At 31.5% G+C, this 12,364-nt stretch overlaps 1 protein-coding gene across 1 annotated transcript; it reads left to right on the top strand.

Annotated features, from left to right (window-relative positions):
• The first annotated feature begins 710 nt into the window (after positions 1-710).
• LOC108193032 (protein CHLOROPLAST J-LIKE DOMAIN 1, chloroplastic) lies at positions 711-11,326 on the top strand. Its single transcript, XM_017359598.2, has 10 exons — positions 711-989; positions 1,952-2,048; positions 2,177-2,281; positions 2,395-2,472; positions 2,803-2,858; positions 4,115-4,172; positions 8,534-8,656; positions 8,761-8,856; positions 10,312-10,383; positions 10,987-11,326. The coding sequence occupies exons 1-10, from the start codon at positions 808-810 to the stop codon at positions 11,047-11,049; spliced, it is 930 nt and encodes a 309-aa protein (XP_017215087.1). The 5' UTR covers positions 711-807; the 3' UTR covers positions 11,050-11,326.
• Positions 11,327-12,364: the final 1,038 nt, after the last annotated feature.

Genomic DNA, 12,364 nt, shown 5'->3' with positions numbered 1-12,364 from the left:
ATTGTGTGAATATTTTAAACACCACATGCATATACATGTGATTTTATTAATAATTAATATTTGGATATATTTTTTATTTTCATATTATATATAATTTGTTATATATTGACTTATATTCTTCTTGTTTCTTTTATTTTATTTTTCAGGATTCTTGGAAGAAGACGAGTTTTTCTTTTCGGACATTAAAGTTTTATTGTCTAAATTTCCCCGGTCATCTTGCATGTCCGACGGTTAGATAATAAGTTTTCTTGAATGAAAGAATTATCACGGTGAATTGCCGGTTCATATTTTGTGAGATTTATTCTCATTTTCAAAAAAAAAAAACAAAAAAACAGCAACAACAGTTTTTTGCTGTAAAGCAGGTAAAAACTGTTTGGTAAATTTAAAAGCAACTTTTCTAAACAGCAGCTTTTAGCTGAAAAGCTGCTTTTAGAAAAAACAGGTCCTCCCATGCTTTTGAAAAAAAACGTTTTCAGCTTTTGTCGGAAGCTGTTACAAATTTCACTATCAAACCTCACCTAAAAAATAAATTTTTTATATTACAACTCAAAATAAGTAAATATAAAAAAAATACCAAATAGTTATCTAATTTCTATAAGAGCACTTTTTTTACCAGCACTTTTTCTGACCGCACAATAATTTTTAACAGCACTCCCGAACAGACCCTAAAACGGATAAAAATGAGGGTGGTGGGAGTAATAAGTCAGGTCTTACAAGCAGATTGTTCAGTCACATTTTGGTATATTTTGTGTGTTGGCATTAGCAAGCCCGTTTATCAAACCCTAATCATTAGCCCCCGGAAGTGGAATGGCTCTAGCAACATCTTCTTGTTGTAATCCACTTCAATGCCCAATCGTATCACCAACAACTTGTACTAACCCCTTATTCAAGATTCGTTGCTCACCCTCTTTCGTTCCCCCGTTGAAGACTATTTCTCAAAGCACCTTACTCTCGCCCTCGCTTTCTTCCATTCGTCCATTGCAATTTAGGTTCTCTCTCTTTCTCTCTATATTAAGGAAATGATAGATTATATTGTGAATTTAATTGCGCAATGTTTAGTTGCAATATTCAAGTAGAATTATATATGTATATATTGTCGAAAGGAGCTCGAAAGTATTGTCAGTGGTTATTGTTAGTAATCCTATATTAGTCAGTTATTTGTTGAAGTGGATAATCAACCAGAGACTTAATACATGCTTCATATTTGTTCACTTGGATGAAATGGAATGGGGGAGGATTGAATTAATTTTTACTCCAATTCGGGAATTTTCATTTCTCCAATCATTCTATCTATACTATTTGAACTAGAATTTAACCCACATGTTTTGGAAGGATAGCCGTTTCATCTCGAGAAACATTGACGAAAAACAGGCAAGTTATAAGTGATAATTTTGGAACGTGTTGGTCACAGACGCTGCCACAAGTGTATGGCTTGCAACAAACTAGAATCAAGCATGCTTTATGTCATATTGTTTGACCAAACTATGCGAAAAGTCAGCGACTCAGCTGTGCTTTTTATTCTATTCGTCAATTTTAATTGACAGGGAGTACAACTTATACGGGAGGAAATCTTTCCCCCAATTTTTTTAGTGTCTTTCTTCTAGCATTCTCTAGAAGAGTTTTCAGTGACCTGGTTCCTTCCTGGTCTGCATGTTTACTATAAATAAAATGTGCAAAGTGGATTTCTAATTACTCATTGGTGTTTTTTTAACGATGCCGTTCAGTGTTCAACTATTCTTTATAGACTTACTGTTGTGATCTAATTTTGTCATAGTTGAAACTACTAACTTAAACGATTTGACTCGTGAGATATTTTTTTATATGTTTTACATTCTAAATATCTGCTTATATATTAAGTTTCTGATGTATGTGCTGCAATTTAATGCATATGTGCTTGTTGATATTATCCCTGTCAGTAATTAAAGATGATACCCGATTATTGTATTTTCAGTTTGTTTAGCAAGTATCCTGTAAGTCGAGGGGTAGCTTGTGGTGCTGCATCTGCTGCAGGAAGTTCAAGCTCTGAAAATGACATTAATCCATATGAAGTAATGTGCTAGTGTCTAACATTTAAACTGATGCTCTACAGTTTGTATTTTGAAGACTATTTATAGAACTAGTGCTGTTTCTTTTCCCTTTAAATATCGAAATGATTAATGATACCTTATTAACATAGGTTCTGGGTGTGAACTCCATTGAGGGATTTGACAAGATAAAGGCTACATATCAAAGAAAACGCAAGGATGCTGAGAGGAGAGGTGACTATGCCACTGCTGATCGTGTAGGTTATGTGCAACTTATTTTATAAGCTTCTTTTGGTAAAAACTTATATGTTCATATATTCTTATAATAGTACCTTTGCACAATTAAGGAATCATATTTTAATGTTTATAGTTGGAAAGCGCATATGACAAACTCATGATGCTTCAGCTATCTAATAGGAAGAAAGGAATCACAGCTGGCTCATTTCAGGTAAACTGTCTCTCACTCGTTCTTCATGCATATATATCTCTGTGAATGATCAAAACCACAACACCTATATTAATTATTGGGGTTCTACTTTTTTGTTACATAACATAAGTTATAAACTATAAAGTTACATGATTTGTTGTTGGTATGCACTATAATTTAACTATGAAGGATCTTGAACTTTGCTGCTTAGATATCATATATTTTCGTCTTTAGGTTAATCTGTAAGTTTTATTATATGCTTATTACTTATTAGGTCAGAACCTTTTTGGTTTTGTAAGTAGTCCTGGTCCAGGATTAATTGCTGACTTGATATAATTTCCCCCCCCACAGGTTTCAAAGGATATAAAATATGCTGATAAGCAACCACTTGTACCATGGGGACCAAGGTAACAATTTGTGTGTGATTTTGCAATTAATTGTATGGAGCGTTTACACAGGTGGATCTTAGAGATGTCTTATTTAGCTGAGTTCTGCCATTTCTTAGATGCATTATTGCAAGGGACTCAAAACTAGTTTGTGTGGTGGTTCCTCTCTTGTGTAGCAGAACAGTATTTCCATATATATTCTTCATGCTCACCTTATCTTCTTCCTTGCTAGACTGCTCTGTCCAGAGTATGTGTTTGTTACTCTGCATATTTGAAAATGCGAAGGGGGTGAACTTCGTTTCCTCTGCACTACCAATCATACCACCGAACAGTAGTTTAGACAATATGTATAAGCTATGAAATAACCTCACTCTAATAGGCTTAGAAAACAGTAAATTGGCTTATAGAAAAAAAAAACAACAACAGTAAATTGGCTCAACAAATCAGGAAAACTCTAATAAATCTTCACCTTGTTTCGGTCTATATCATCATAGTACATAAAACAATCACAAGAATATGTCTCTAAACTTACATGAGCACATCTCGGTGTAAGAAGCAGGAGGTATATATTTTATTTACTTCTTCGTGGAGCCTATGATCCTCTTGATCATCACAAACAAGAGATCTTCATTGTTGTTCATGTCCTTCACTTGAACAACTCTATCTCGCACAAGAAATTTTAGAAAGATAAAGTCCACTATCACTGATACAAGTAAAATAAACATGTACACAGTGTCAGCGGATACACCTAAATGTTATGTGCTTCACCACTTGCACACTGACAATCGACATGGCCATGATCATGGTGCTGAGTTTTATATTATACATTCAGTGGGGAAAGGATTAGCTCTTCTGAGTAATTACTAATTAGATTTTGTTTATAAATTATATGTTTGTTCCTTTCATTTTTTAGTCTTGTTATGTATACATTAACTCGGCAATTAGTAGGGGCTCTCAAAAAATCTGGGAGGAAGTCAGTCTGAGGCATGAGCTCTGTCTCCTTTTTAGAAATATATAAATAAATTCTAGCAGTTCTTCAATCAGAAAGTAGAGGAAAAATCAATGATATATTTGACTGCTTTATTGAAACATAAGTAGTAGTTACTTCTATATCAGTTATATACTTTAACTTATTCTTTTGCTTACAGTTTGTTGTTATACCTAGATGTTTGTAGTTTTTATTCAATTATCTGTTATCTTGTATTCTAATAATGATGATATAGATATCTGCTTTCATGAAAATCTGTTACATGATCCGCATACTGCTTATGTATCAGGTTTGCTAAGTCTGATATTAAAGATATGCAAATTAACATGGCGATTTCAGCTGCATTTGTAAGTGCCTGCCAAAAGTTATTATTACATTTTGCTAAATAATTCTTCTAATATAACGAGTAATAACTAAAGTATAGTGAAGAAGGGATTATATTGTGGGATGCGGTCACACCTTTAAGGCATCCACGCTGTTGTATAGCTGTTTATATGACCCTTATAGCTCTGTTATTCTTTGGGTCTTTCGCTTTGTGTTCGACTGTTATGTTTTGACATGTCAAGATGGAGATTAATAAATGCTGTTTTTTCTTGAAAATAAGCTAGAAAGTTCGAAACTGGTATCACCATAGTTTTTAGGTAATGAAGGTTCCTCCAGCCTATAGGCCCCATACTCAGGTGTTCCTTCGGCAGTACTATTAGTTTTTCAAATTATGAAGGAAAGAATGATTGAAAAAACAATTGGAGATGTTGTTAGCTTATAAAATGATAAAATAATCTCATCTTTGACTTTTCTTCTAAAACATTACTTGATCTACACATATAAATTGCATTTTTGAAGTTCTTTCATTTTATTATATATTACTAGCCTCCGTGCGAGTATATAGTTCAAATTTATTATTTGTAATATAAATTTTAACATTATTTTATTAATGATTTAGTATTAATGAATTGGAGTTTGATTAAATTATGTTATCCGTCTAATTTATTTTTTCTTTCAAAATTTAGCTTTTACAATATTTTCTTATATCATAAATCGGTAGTATTAACAATAAACATTTTTATTATTTATTTGTAAATGTTCTTTCTAATGTTAATATGTGATGTGTTTTTTTAAATATATTTAATCATATTTTTCATATTTCATATATCTTGTAAATAAAAAGATAGATGGTTCGTATTTTTTTCGGGTAGAAATCGTTTTATTTAAGAAGAGACATGTTGGTATGTCTCTCACTGTATATATAATAATGGTTAAAAATGGGGCGGGGACTTTATTTCCCAGCCCCGCCCCATATATATTTTCCCTGCCCCGTCCCTGCCCCATTCCCCACGGGGATTTATTTTTTATCCCCATCCCCGCCCCACCGAGGATTGAATATAATTTTGCCCCGCTCCGCCCCGCTGCTATAATATTATACTTTAAAATTTAGTAATCAGAATTTAATAAAATATATGAGACATGTATATTAAAAGCAAAAAACTAAATATGATAAAAATCAAAGAAACATGTTATACATTGTAAAATTATAGTTTTGTGTATTATAAAATAATAATATTAAATATAATAAATATATTATATTAAATATAATTATTTATTTATATTAAATATTTGCAGGGCAGGGCGGGGAATCCCCGCGGGGATTCAACAAATATCATACTTGCCCCATATTTTGGCGGTGCAGAAAATCATTCCCCGCCACTACCCCATTCCCCATATTAGCGGGGCGGATCTGCCCCATATTTTGGCGGGGCAGAAAATCATTCCCCGCCACTACCCCATTCCCCATATTAGCGGGGCGGATTTGCCCCATTCGGGGCGGGTTCCCCATTTTCCCCACCCCATTTTTAACCCTTTATAATTGTTTATATTTGTTATTTTAAAAAAATATTCAAAATTTTATATTATTATAATTTTATTTTTAATGTCATTATATTCTTTTTTATATGAAAAATTATATAATGATGCATTGAAATTTGATATAATACTATTGACAAATTGGTTATGTTTTCTTTAGAGATTTAGCTTTTAAAATATTTATATTTATATATTATAAATGGGTAGTAGAAATAATATATATATTTCATCATCTATTCATTAGTTTTTTTTAAGTATTAATATCTATACTATAATTGTTTATATTTGTTATTTTAAAAAGATATTCAAAATTTTATATTATTATAATTTTATTTTTAATGTCATTATATTCTTTTTTGTATAAAAAATTATATAATGATGCATTGAAATTTGATATAATACCATTGACAAATTGGTTATGTTTTCTTTAGAGATTTAGCTTTTACAATATTTATATATTATAAATGGGTAGTAGAAATAATATATATATTTTCATCATCTATTCATTAGTTTTTTTTAAGTATTAATACCTATACTATACTATTAAAGTCGAAATATTAAAAGTTTGGTCGGTCGGTACTTGGGCCAAATTATGGGCCTACTTATATAATCAATTATCTTTTTAACTAAATCTATTATCTTTGTTATTTTTTCTAAGTAAAATAACTCAATTTTCAAAAAAATAATGTTTGGTCTGTCGGTCGGGTGGTCGGTACTTCGGCCAAATTATGAGTCTACTTATATCATCAATTATCTTTTTAACTAAATTTATTATCTTTCTTATATTTTCTAACTAAAAAACTCAATTTTCTAAAAATAATATTGGACAACATAGTAACTACCCTTTTTAACTAAAACACATTATCATTTTCAGAATCCTAACTAAAAAATTGATTTTCCAAAATAAAACATGCAACAATCATATAAAAAAGATATTATATATCAATACTATACTATTAAAGCCGAAACATTGAAAGTTTGGTCAGTCGGTACTTGTGCCAAAATACGGGCCTATACATATCAATACTATACTATTAAAGCCAAAACATTGAAAGTTTGGTTAGTTGGTACTTGTGCCAAAATACGGGCTTATATATATAACCAATTATTTTTTTTAACCAAAATATGTATTCTTTTTTATATTTTCTAACTAAAAAACTCCATCATTTAAAATAACATCGAGTAACATAATAATTACCCTTTTAACTAAAACACATTATTTTTTTTAGATTTTCTAACTGAAAAATGGATATTCTACAATTAACACGGGCTACATATATATAAAAATATAATATCATTATATATAATTATTGATAAATAACCTATGATATTTTTCAACCAAAATACATTATTATTTTTAAATACTCTAATGGCCTCACATTAAAAGTTCAGTTAGTCGGTCGTTCAGTCGAGTTCGGTGAGCCGGTTGGTATTCGACCCACGAACCTCCTTATTTTATACTTTACATGTCATATTATATTTTTTATTATCTATTAAATTAAAATATTAAAAATTAGGTTAGTTAGTTAGTTTGATGGGTCGGTATTTGGTTTTACGCGTCTCTTTTAACTTATAATATGTTCCATACTATATTATTAATTATCAATAACGAAATATTAAAAGATTGATTGGTTGATTTATATATGATTTTATAGATCTTAAATTATAACATGAAAAAAAACATATTTTAACATTCTCTGTAAAATATATATGTTCGACCTAATTTTTAATTAGCCATTTGACGGACTTAACTATTAAGTATTTATCAACCGTTAAATAAAAAATTTATTTAATCATATTATTCTATCATAATTTTATTTAAAAAATAATATTAGTTTAAGTTAAAATATACTCCCTCCGTCCCATTTTATGTGACCTCATTTCCTTTTTGGGACGTTCCAAAAAAAATGAACCTAGAATACTTACTATTTATGAACATTACTTTTCACTATTACACCCACTAACTCTATATTTTATCCTCTCTTATTATTAAATAAACACTATTACACCCACTACTTTTCTCCACTATCTCAAATCTATTATTAAATATTGATAGGTCCCACCATTTTATCCACTTTTCAACTACATTTACTACCTTTTTCTTAATCTCCGTGAAAGTCAAACCCGTTCACATAAAATGGGACGGAGGTAGTATACGATAAAAAAACAAATATTATAACCGCCTGTGCATTGCACGGGTTATAAACTAGTATGTTATTGATACTAGTTTTACTTTTCTTTTTTTAACTTTTAAACTAACTATAAATTTTATTTTTCGTATTTTTAATTTTTTTCATAATAGGAAACAAATTATTATTTATCTTGTATCAATTACATGATAACTTACGGTTTGTTTTGGAGCTTAAGACATCATAGTTAAAGAAGATTCAAGCTTATTTATATGAATTTTTTTATTTGACGTCTAATATATGTTATAAGTTATACATCTAATTATAAGTATTTTTTAATATCAATATATGTTATTGATAGTAGTTTACTTTTTTTTTTTAACTAATAATAAATTATATTTAAAAGGATAATGATGGAGTTTTTGTCTTCTAGTACATCACAAGTGAGTAAGAAGTGAGTAAGAGACCTACACGTGTTGTAGACTTGTAGTTATAAAGGAGTAGTGTTTTTAAATGTTGTATTTTTTTTATCGATTAAGGAAGAGTAATTTAGGGATGACAAAAAAATATGACAACACCAAAAAATCATTTATACTACAAAGTATACCCATGCTGGCTTACTACAGTATAGTATAGATAGTATAGATGCTAATATCAAGACATCGATGCTAATTATTAATTTTTGTATTTTACTTTGCCGCTCTTTGTTCTTCATGCAGATAGCTTGGATTCTCATTAAGCGAACTGCTGAGTGGCAACCTGTGCAGTTCATATCATTTGTGTATGTTTACAGAATATTTGAGAAGCTAAAAACATTTGAACCCCCGGTATCCACATCCACTGTAAGTCTCGTTCACAATCTTCACTTTATTTCTATATTTGACATTATAATGTTGTTGCAAGTTGTACATTTCTATGCATGCTTATCTGCTGTTACTGGCTGCAGGAAGAGGGTGAGGAAGAGGGACGTCTGATGCGAATGGGAAAAAGGCTTCTTCGATCTCTTTCACTGGTGTTTGGTTGTATAGCAGTGTCATCTTTGGTATGTATTATGTAATGGAGTCTGATTGTTGTTGAAGCACTGTATTTGCTGTTCTGTCTTTTACTGTACCATGTTTGTGTTAAAACATCAACCAAAAACTTTTAATAACTGGAAGACAAAGGATAAAATTCTCCAATTCGGTTTCACAAATGCAAAACAGACTGTATCTAGTTCCAATAAATATGTAATCTGAAATATGTCAATGTATCAGATAATGGAGAAAGCACCAGACCTTTTTTGCTATATTGACCTTTAGATTAGACCCTTTATAGTATAAACTAGAATGGAACAGTTCCTAACTGCTAAGAAAAGATGGACTGCTCAGAGAAATAACACTACAAGTTTTATATGTGTTCTGTATTACTTGGCTACATTTTGATAGCTCTGTCAAGTTTTTGTTGCATATAGCAACTTCATCTTTCCATCAAAATGACTATAAATTGTAATCTAGATTTTTATGACTTGTGAAACTCCAGTTTTCTCCTTGTAATTGTTCCGCATAGTTAAAACTTAAGTTCATTTAAAACACACTAAAATGAATGACAGCACACACTCTTGGAAGTGTGTTTGGTTGGTTGGAAAATTTTGAGAATGGAAGAGGACCTCACGAACTCTTGGAGTATGTGTGATTTGGTTGGTTGAGGGTGTTGAGAATGGAGGAGCTTGTTAGGGCAATTAGGCGTGAATAAAGGATGAAAGGAGATGGTTGGGTTTAAAGATGGATATGAAATTTTTCAAGAATACGTAGTAGGGAATGAGCAAAATTTGTATATGATGGGAAAATTGGAATCTTTTAGTATAGTATGTTTGAGGGAATGAATGAAAAATCAAAACTGTACCTAAATGTTGTTAAAGTTGCTTGATATCTTCTTAATTGGCATCTCATTACATTCCGATCAACCAGACAAGCCATTACTACAACCTAAAAGCAGCCTAGGACGGAGTTTGGTTTGGTGCGTTAGCAGTAAGCCAATGTTTTTTATTAAAATATGTTCAGTGAGATTTTGCTCATGCAAATAGCTAGGAATCTGTTATTGTGGAAGTTTTTCCATTGCTCTCAGCTTCTTATTATAGAATAGTAGCTAGTCAAAGTATAATGTGGCTGTAGATTATTATTTTGTTTCTCAAATATCACATTGCCAATTTTGGGATTGTATATTTTACAATGCTAGGCACTTCTATTACTTTTTTATTTTTAGTGATGTATATTATATGAAATATGTTTTTCCCATAAATGTTTTTTACAGTTTTATAAAGCTGCTTTCACTTCTTCCCTCCAACTATAAGATCTTCAACCATTGGCATGATATAATCTTGAACCCAGGGATAATTAAATATCAGAAGCATTCTCTGTCACTGGGAATTTATTACAGACGAGTGATAGAACTTGAAAATCAATCATTGATCATTACCAGTATTTTTGTGTTCTTATTGCACACTGTTGTATCATTTCAGGGGTATACTGGTGTCCTTAATGCTATTGAGTTGGTGCGCGGCTATATACCTACTTTCCTATACAATAACCAGGTATATGCCATGCTTTTGTTCAGACAAATGGCCTTTTTGCCTTGTTTACATATACCTTTGCACTGTTCTTTGGCTTGTCTGACATTATGTACTGAAAGGGGCATTTAGTTTCCTAAGCTTCTTAGACTCATCGGCATGCCTTGTTAGGAAATATCCCTGACTCATGAGAAAATATAATTCTGTTCTTTATATCTTATTTCAAGTGTTGACATACCTAACAAGGTGAGTGACTATTCTCTGCTTTTTTCGCATGGAGCTTATCTTAGAACTTGTAGCTAGAAGAGTATGTTATGACCAGTTTCTGTTCCCTTTTTTTTCTTCTTATAAAATATTTGAGCATATTTAAGTCAGTACTAAACTTAGAATTCATTTTATATTTCAAGTAATGGATATGTAGAATTAAAGATTTGTGTTATGTGTGACTTTCTTCGATCTTTGTCCTTTAAAATACATCTCTAGTTGTGAATTATGCTTCTGATATCAAATACGTTGTGCCCATAGCATGCTCTTCTCCTTTAGCTTTATGCCAGCTGCTGCATTTGGTCTTTCTCCTGCTATGCTAGATTAATCTCCAAGATGATCACACTTTATTTACTTGGACAGGAACTGCTGGTTACTGCGACAACATCAATCGCACTTTACATTATGGCATCTTACTACAGATGATGATTTTCCACTTGGCCAGTGAAGAATCAAACTTCCATATCAGTGGGATGTTTCTCGCTTTGATCCAGAAAGTAGACGGATTATGGAATTAATCTGTTAGATATCAGTTGCCTTTTGTATCCAGAAAGTAGACTTTCTACAACTAGTTTATAGGTTGTTTAATGAATTGAGCGGGAAAACTGGGCAATTACCAAATTGGTTCTGCAGAGAAATTTGGTGTTCAAATAGCTATGTAGTCCAGATTTTATAAATGAGTGAAGTATAATGTGCATCTCAAGCTTGGCCAAAATGCAATCTGTGCTTAATTTTAACAATTGCAAAATGTGTATCTTAAGTTTATGTAGGATTTTAGGAGTGCAAAAAGTGGTCCCACGTTGATTTAGGATCGCCTCATTTGGAATTCTAATTGGACGAAGGATCTGGGGTATGTCAATGGGGAAACCAAAGGAGCATCGTACAAAAGCAAAGACATGATTAACATTATTGAGCTGCTTCAGATAGATATGTATAGTTTTCTACGGATCAGTTAATGTATCTATAATCAGAGTTAGATATCTTTTGAGATAATCATTGATTATAGATTCTTTCATGTTGTTCAAATGTGCTCGAAGAACAAGACGTTACAGATTGAGATTGATCGAGTTGAATCCTTATCATTGATCAACATAGAAGGACACCATTCTTGTAAGTAGTTGATCAGAAGTAAACAATAAATATTGGTGTGTTTGGAGGAAAATGTTTCGTATTAAAATTTTGGTGTGAGCATCATTGCACCCGTGCATTTAAAGCTCAAAGGATATTTTTCTCGGCTACTCAGTGGAGTCCATAGTCTACAGGGTGATGTAATTAATCAACAAAAGATGATTGTAAGTCTGAAGGGGACATTGAATGACATTTTGCTCCAAGTTGTTAAAGGTGGTATCATTGATATAATGATGATTTGAATCCAAGCAGAATCTCTTTGCGAGGATAAGGATTATTAAGAAAATCCCAACAACAACTTAGCGGAGCAATTGGTGGATCAACTGGTCAAACTGAACACAATATTGAAAATGGGTTAAATATCACTTTGGTCACTGAAGTGAGCTTCATGTATCAATTGTTTCATCAGTTTGAACAAGGTCTCATTTGTACCACTTTAGTAATGAGTAATGATACTCCCGTTAAACTGACTTCTTAACCAAACGGAAATGACGACGGCGCTGAGCTGTAGTGTAGGTGGCAATCCAGGTGTTCACATACGTATTTAATATAAAAATAAACTAATTAAAAACTAAAAACAATGTAAACAAAAATATTCATTTTCTCTTTAAGG

Source organism: Daucus carota, chromosome 6 (genome assembly GCF_001625215.2).
Source record: "Daucus carota subsp. sativus chromosome 6, DH1 v3.0, whole genome shotgun sequence".
Classification (NCBI taxonomy): domain Eukaryota; kingdom Viridiplantae; phylum Streptophyta; class Magnoliopsida; order Apiales; family Apiaceae; genus Daucus; species Daucus carota.
This window is presented reverse-complemented; position numbering and strand designations above follow the sequence as displayed.

Bases quoted from the DNA above. Each gene is read 5' to 3' on its own strand.
- LOC108193032 (XM_017359598.2), top strand. From the start codon at position 808: ATGGCTCTAGCAACATCTTCTTGTTGTAATCCACTTCAATGCCCAATC. The intron at 2,282-2,394 runs GTAGGTTATGTG...TAATGTTTATAG, and splicing joins ACTATGCCACTGCTGATCGT to TTGGAAAGCGCATATGACAA. The intron at 8,857-10,311 runs GTATGTATTATG...GTATCATTTCAG, and splicing joins GTATAGCAGTGTCATCTTTG to GGGTATACTGGTGTCCTTAA.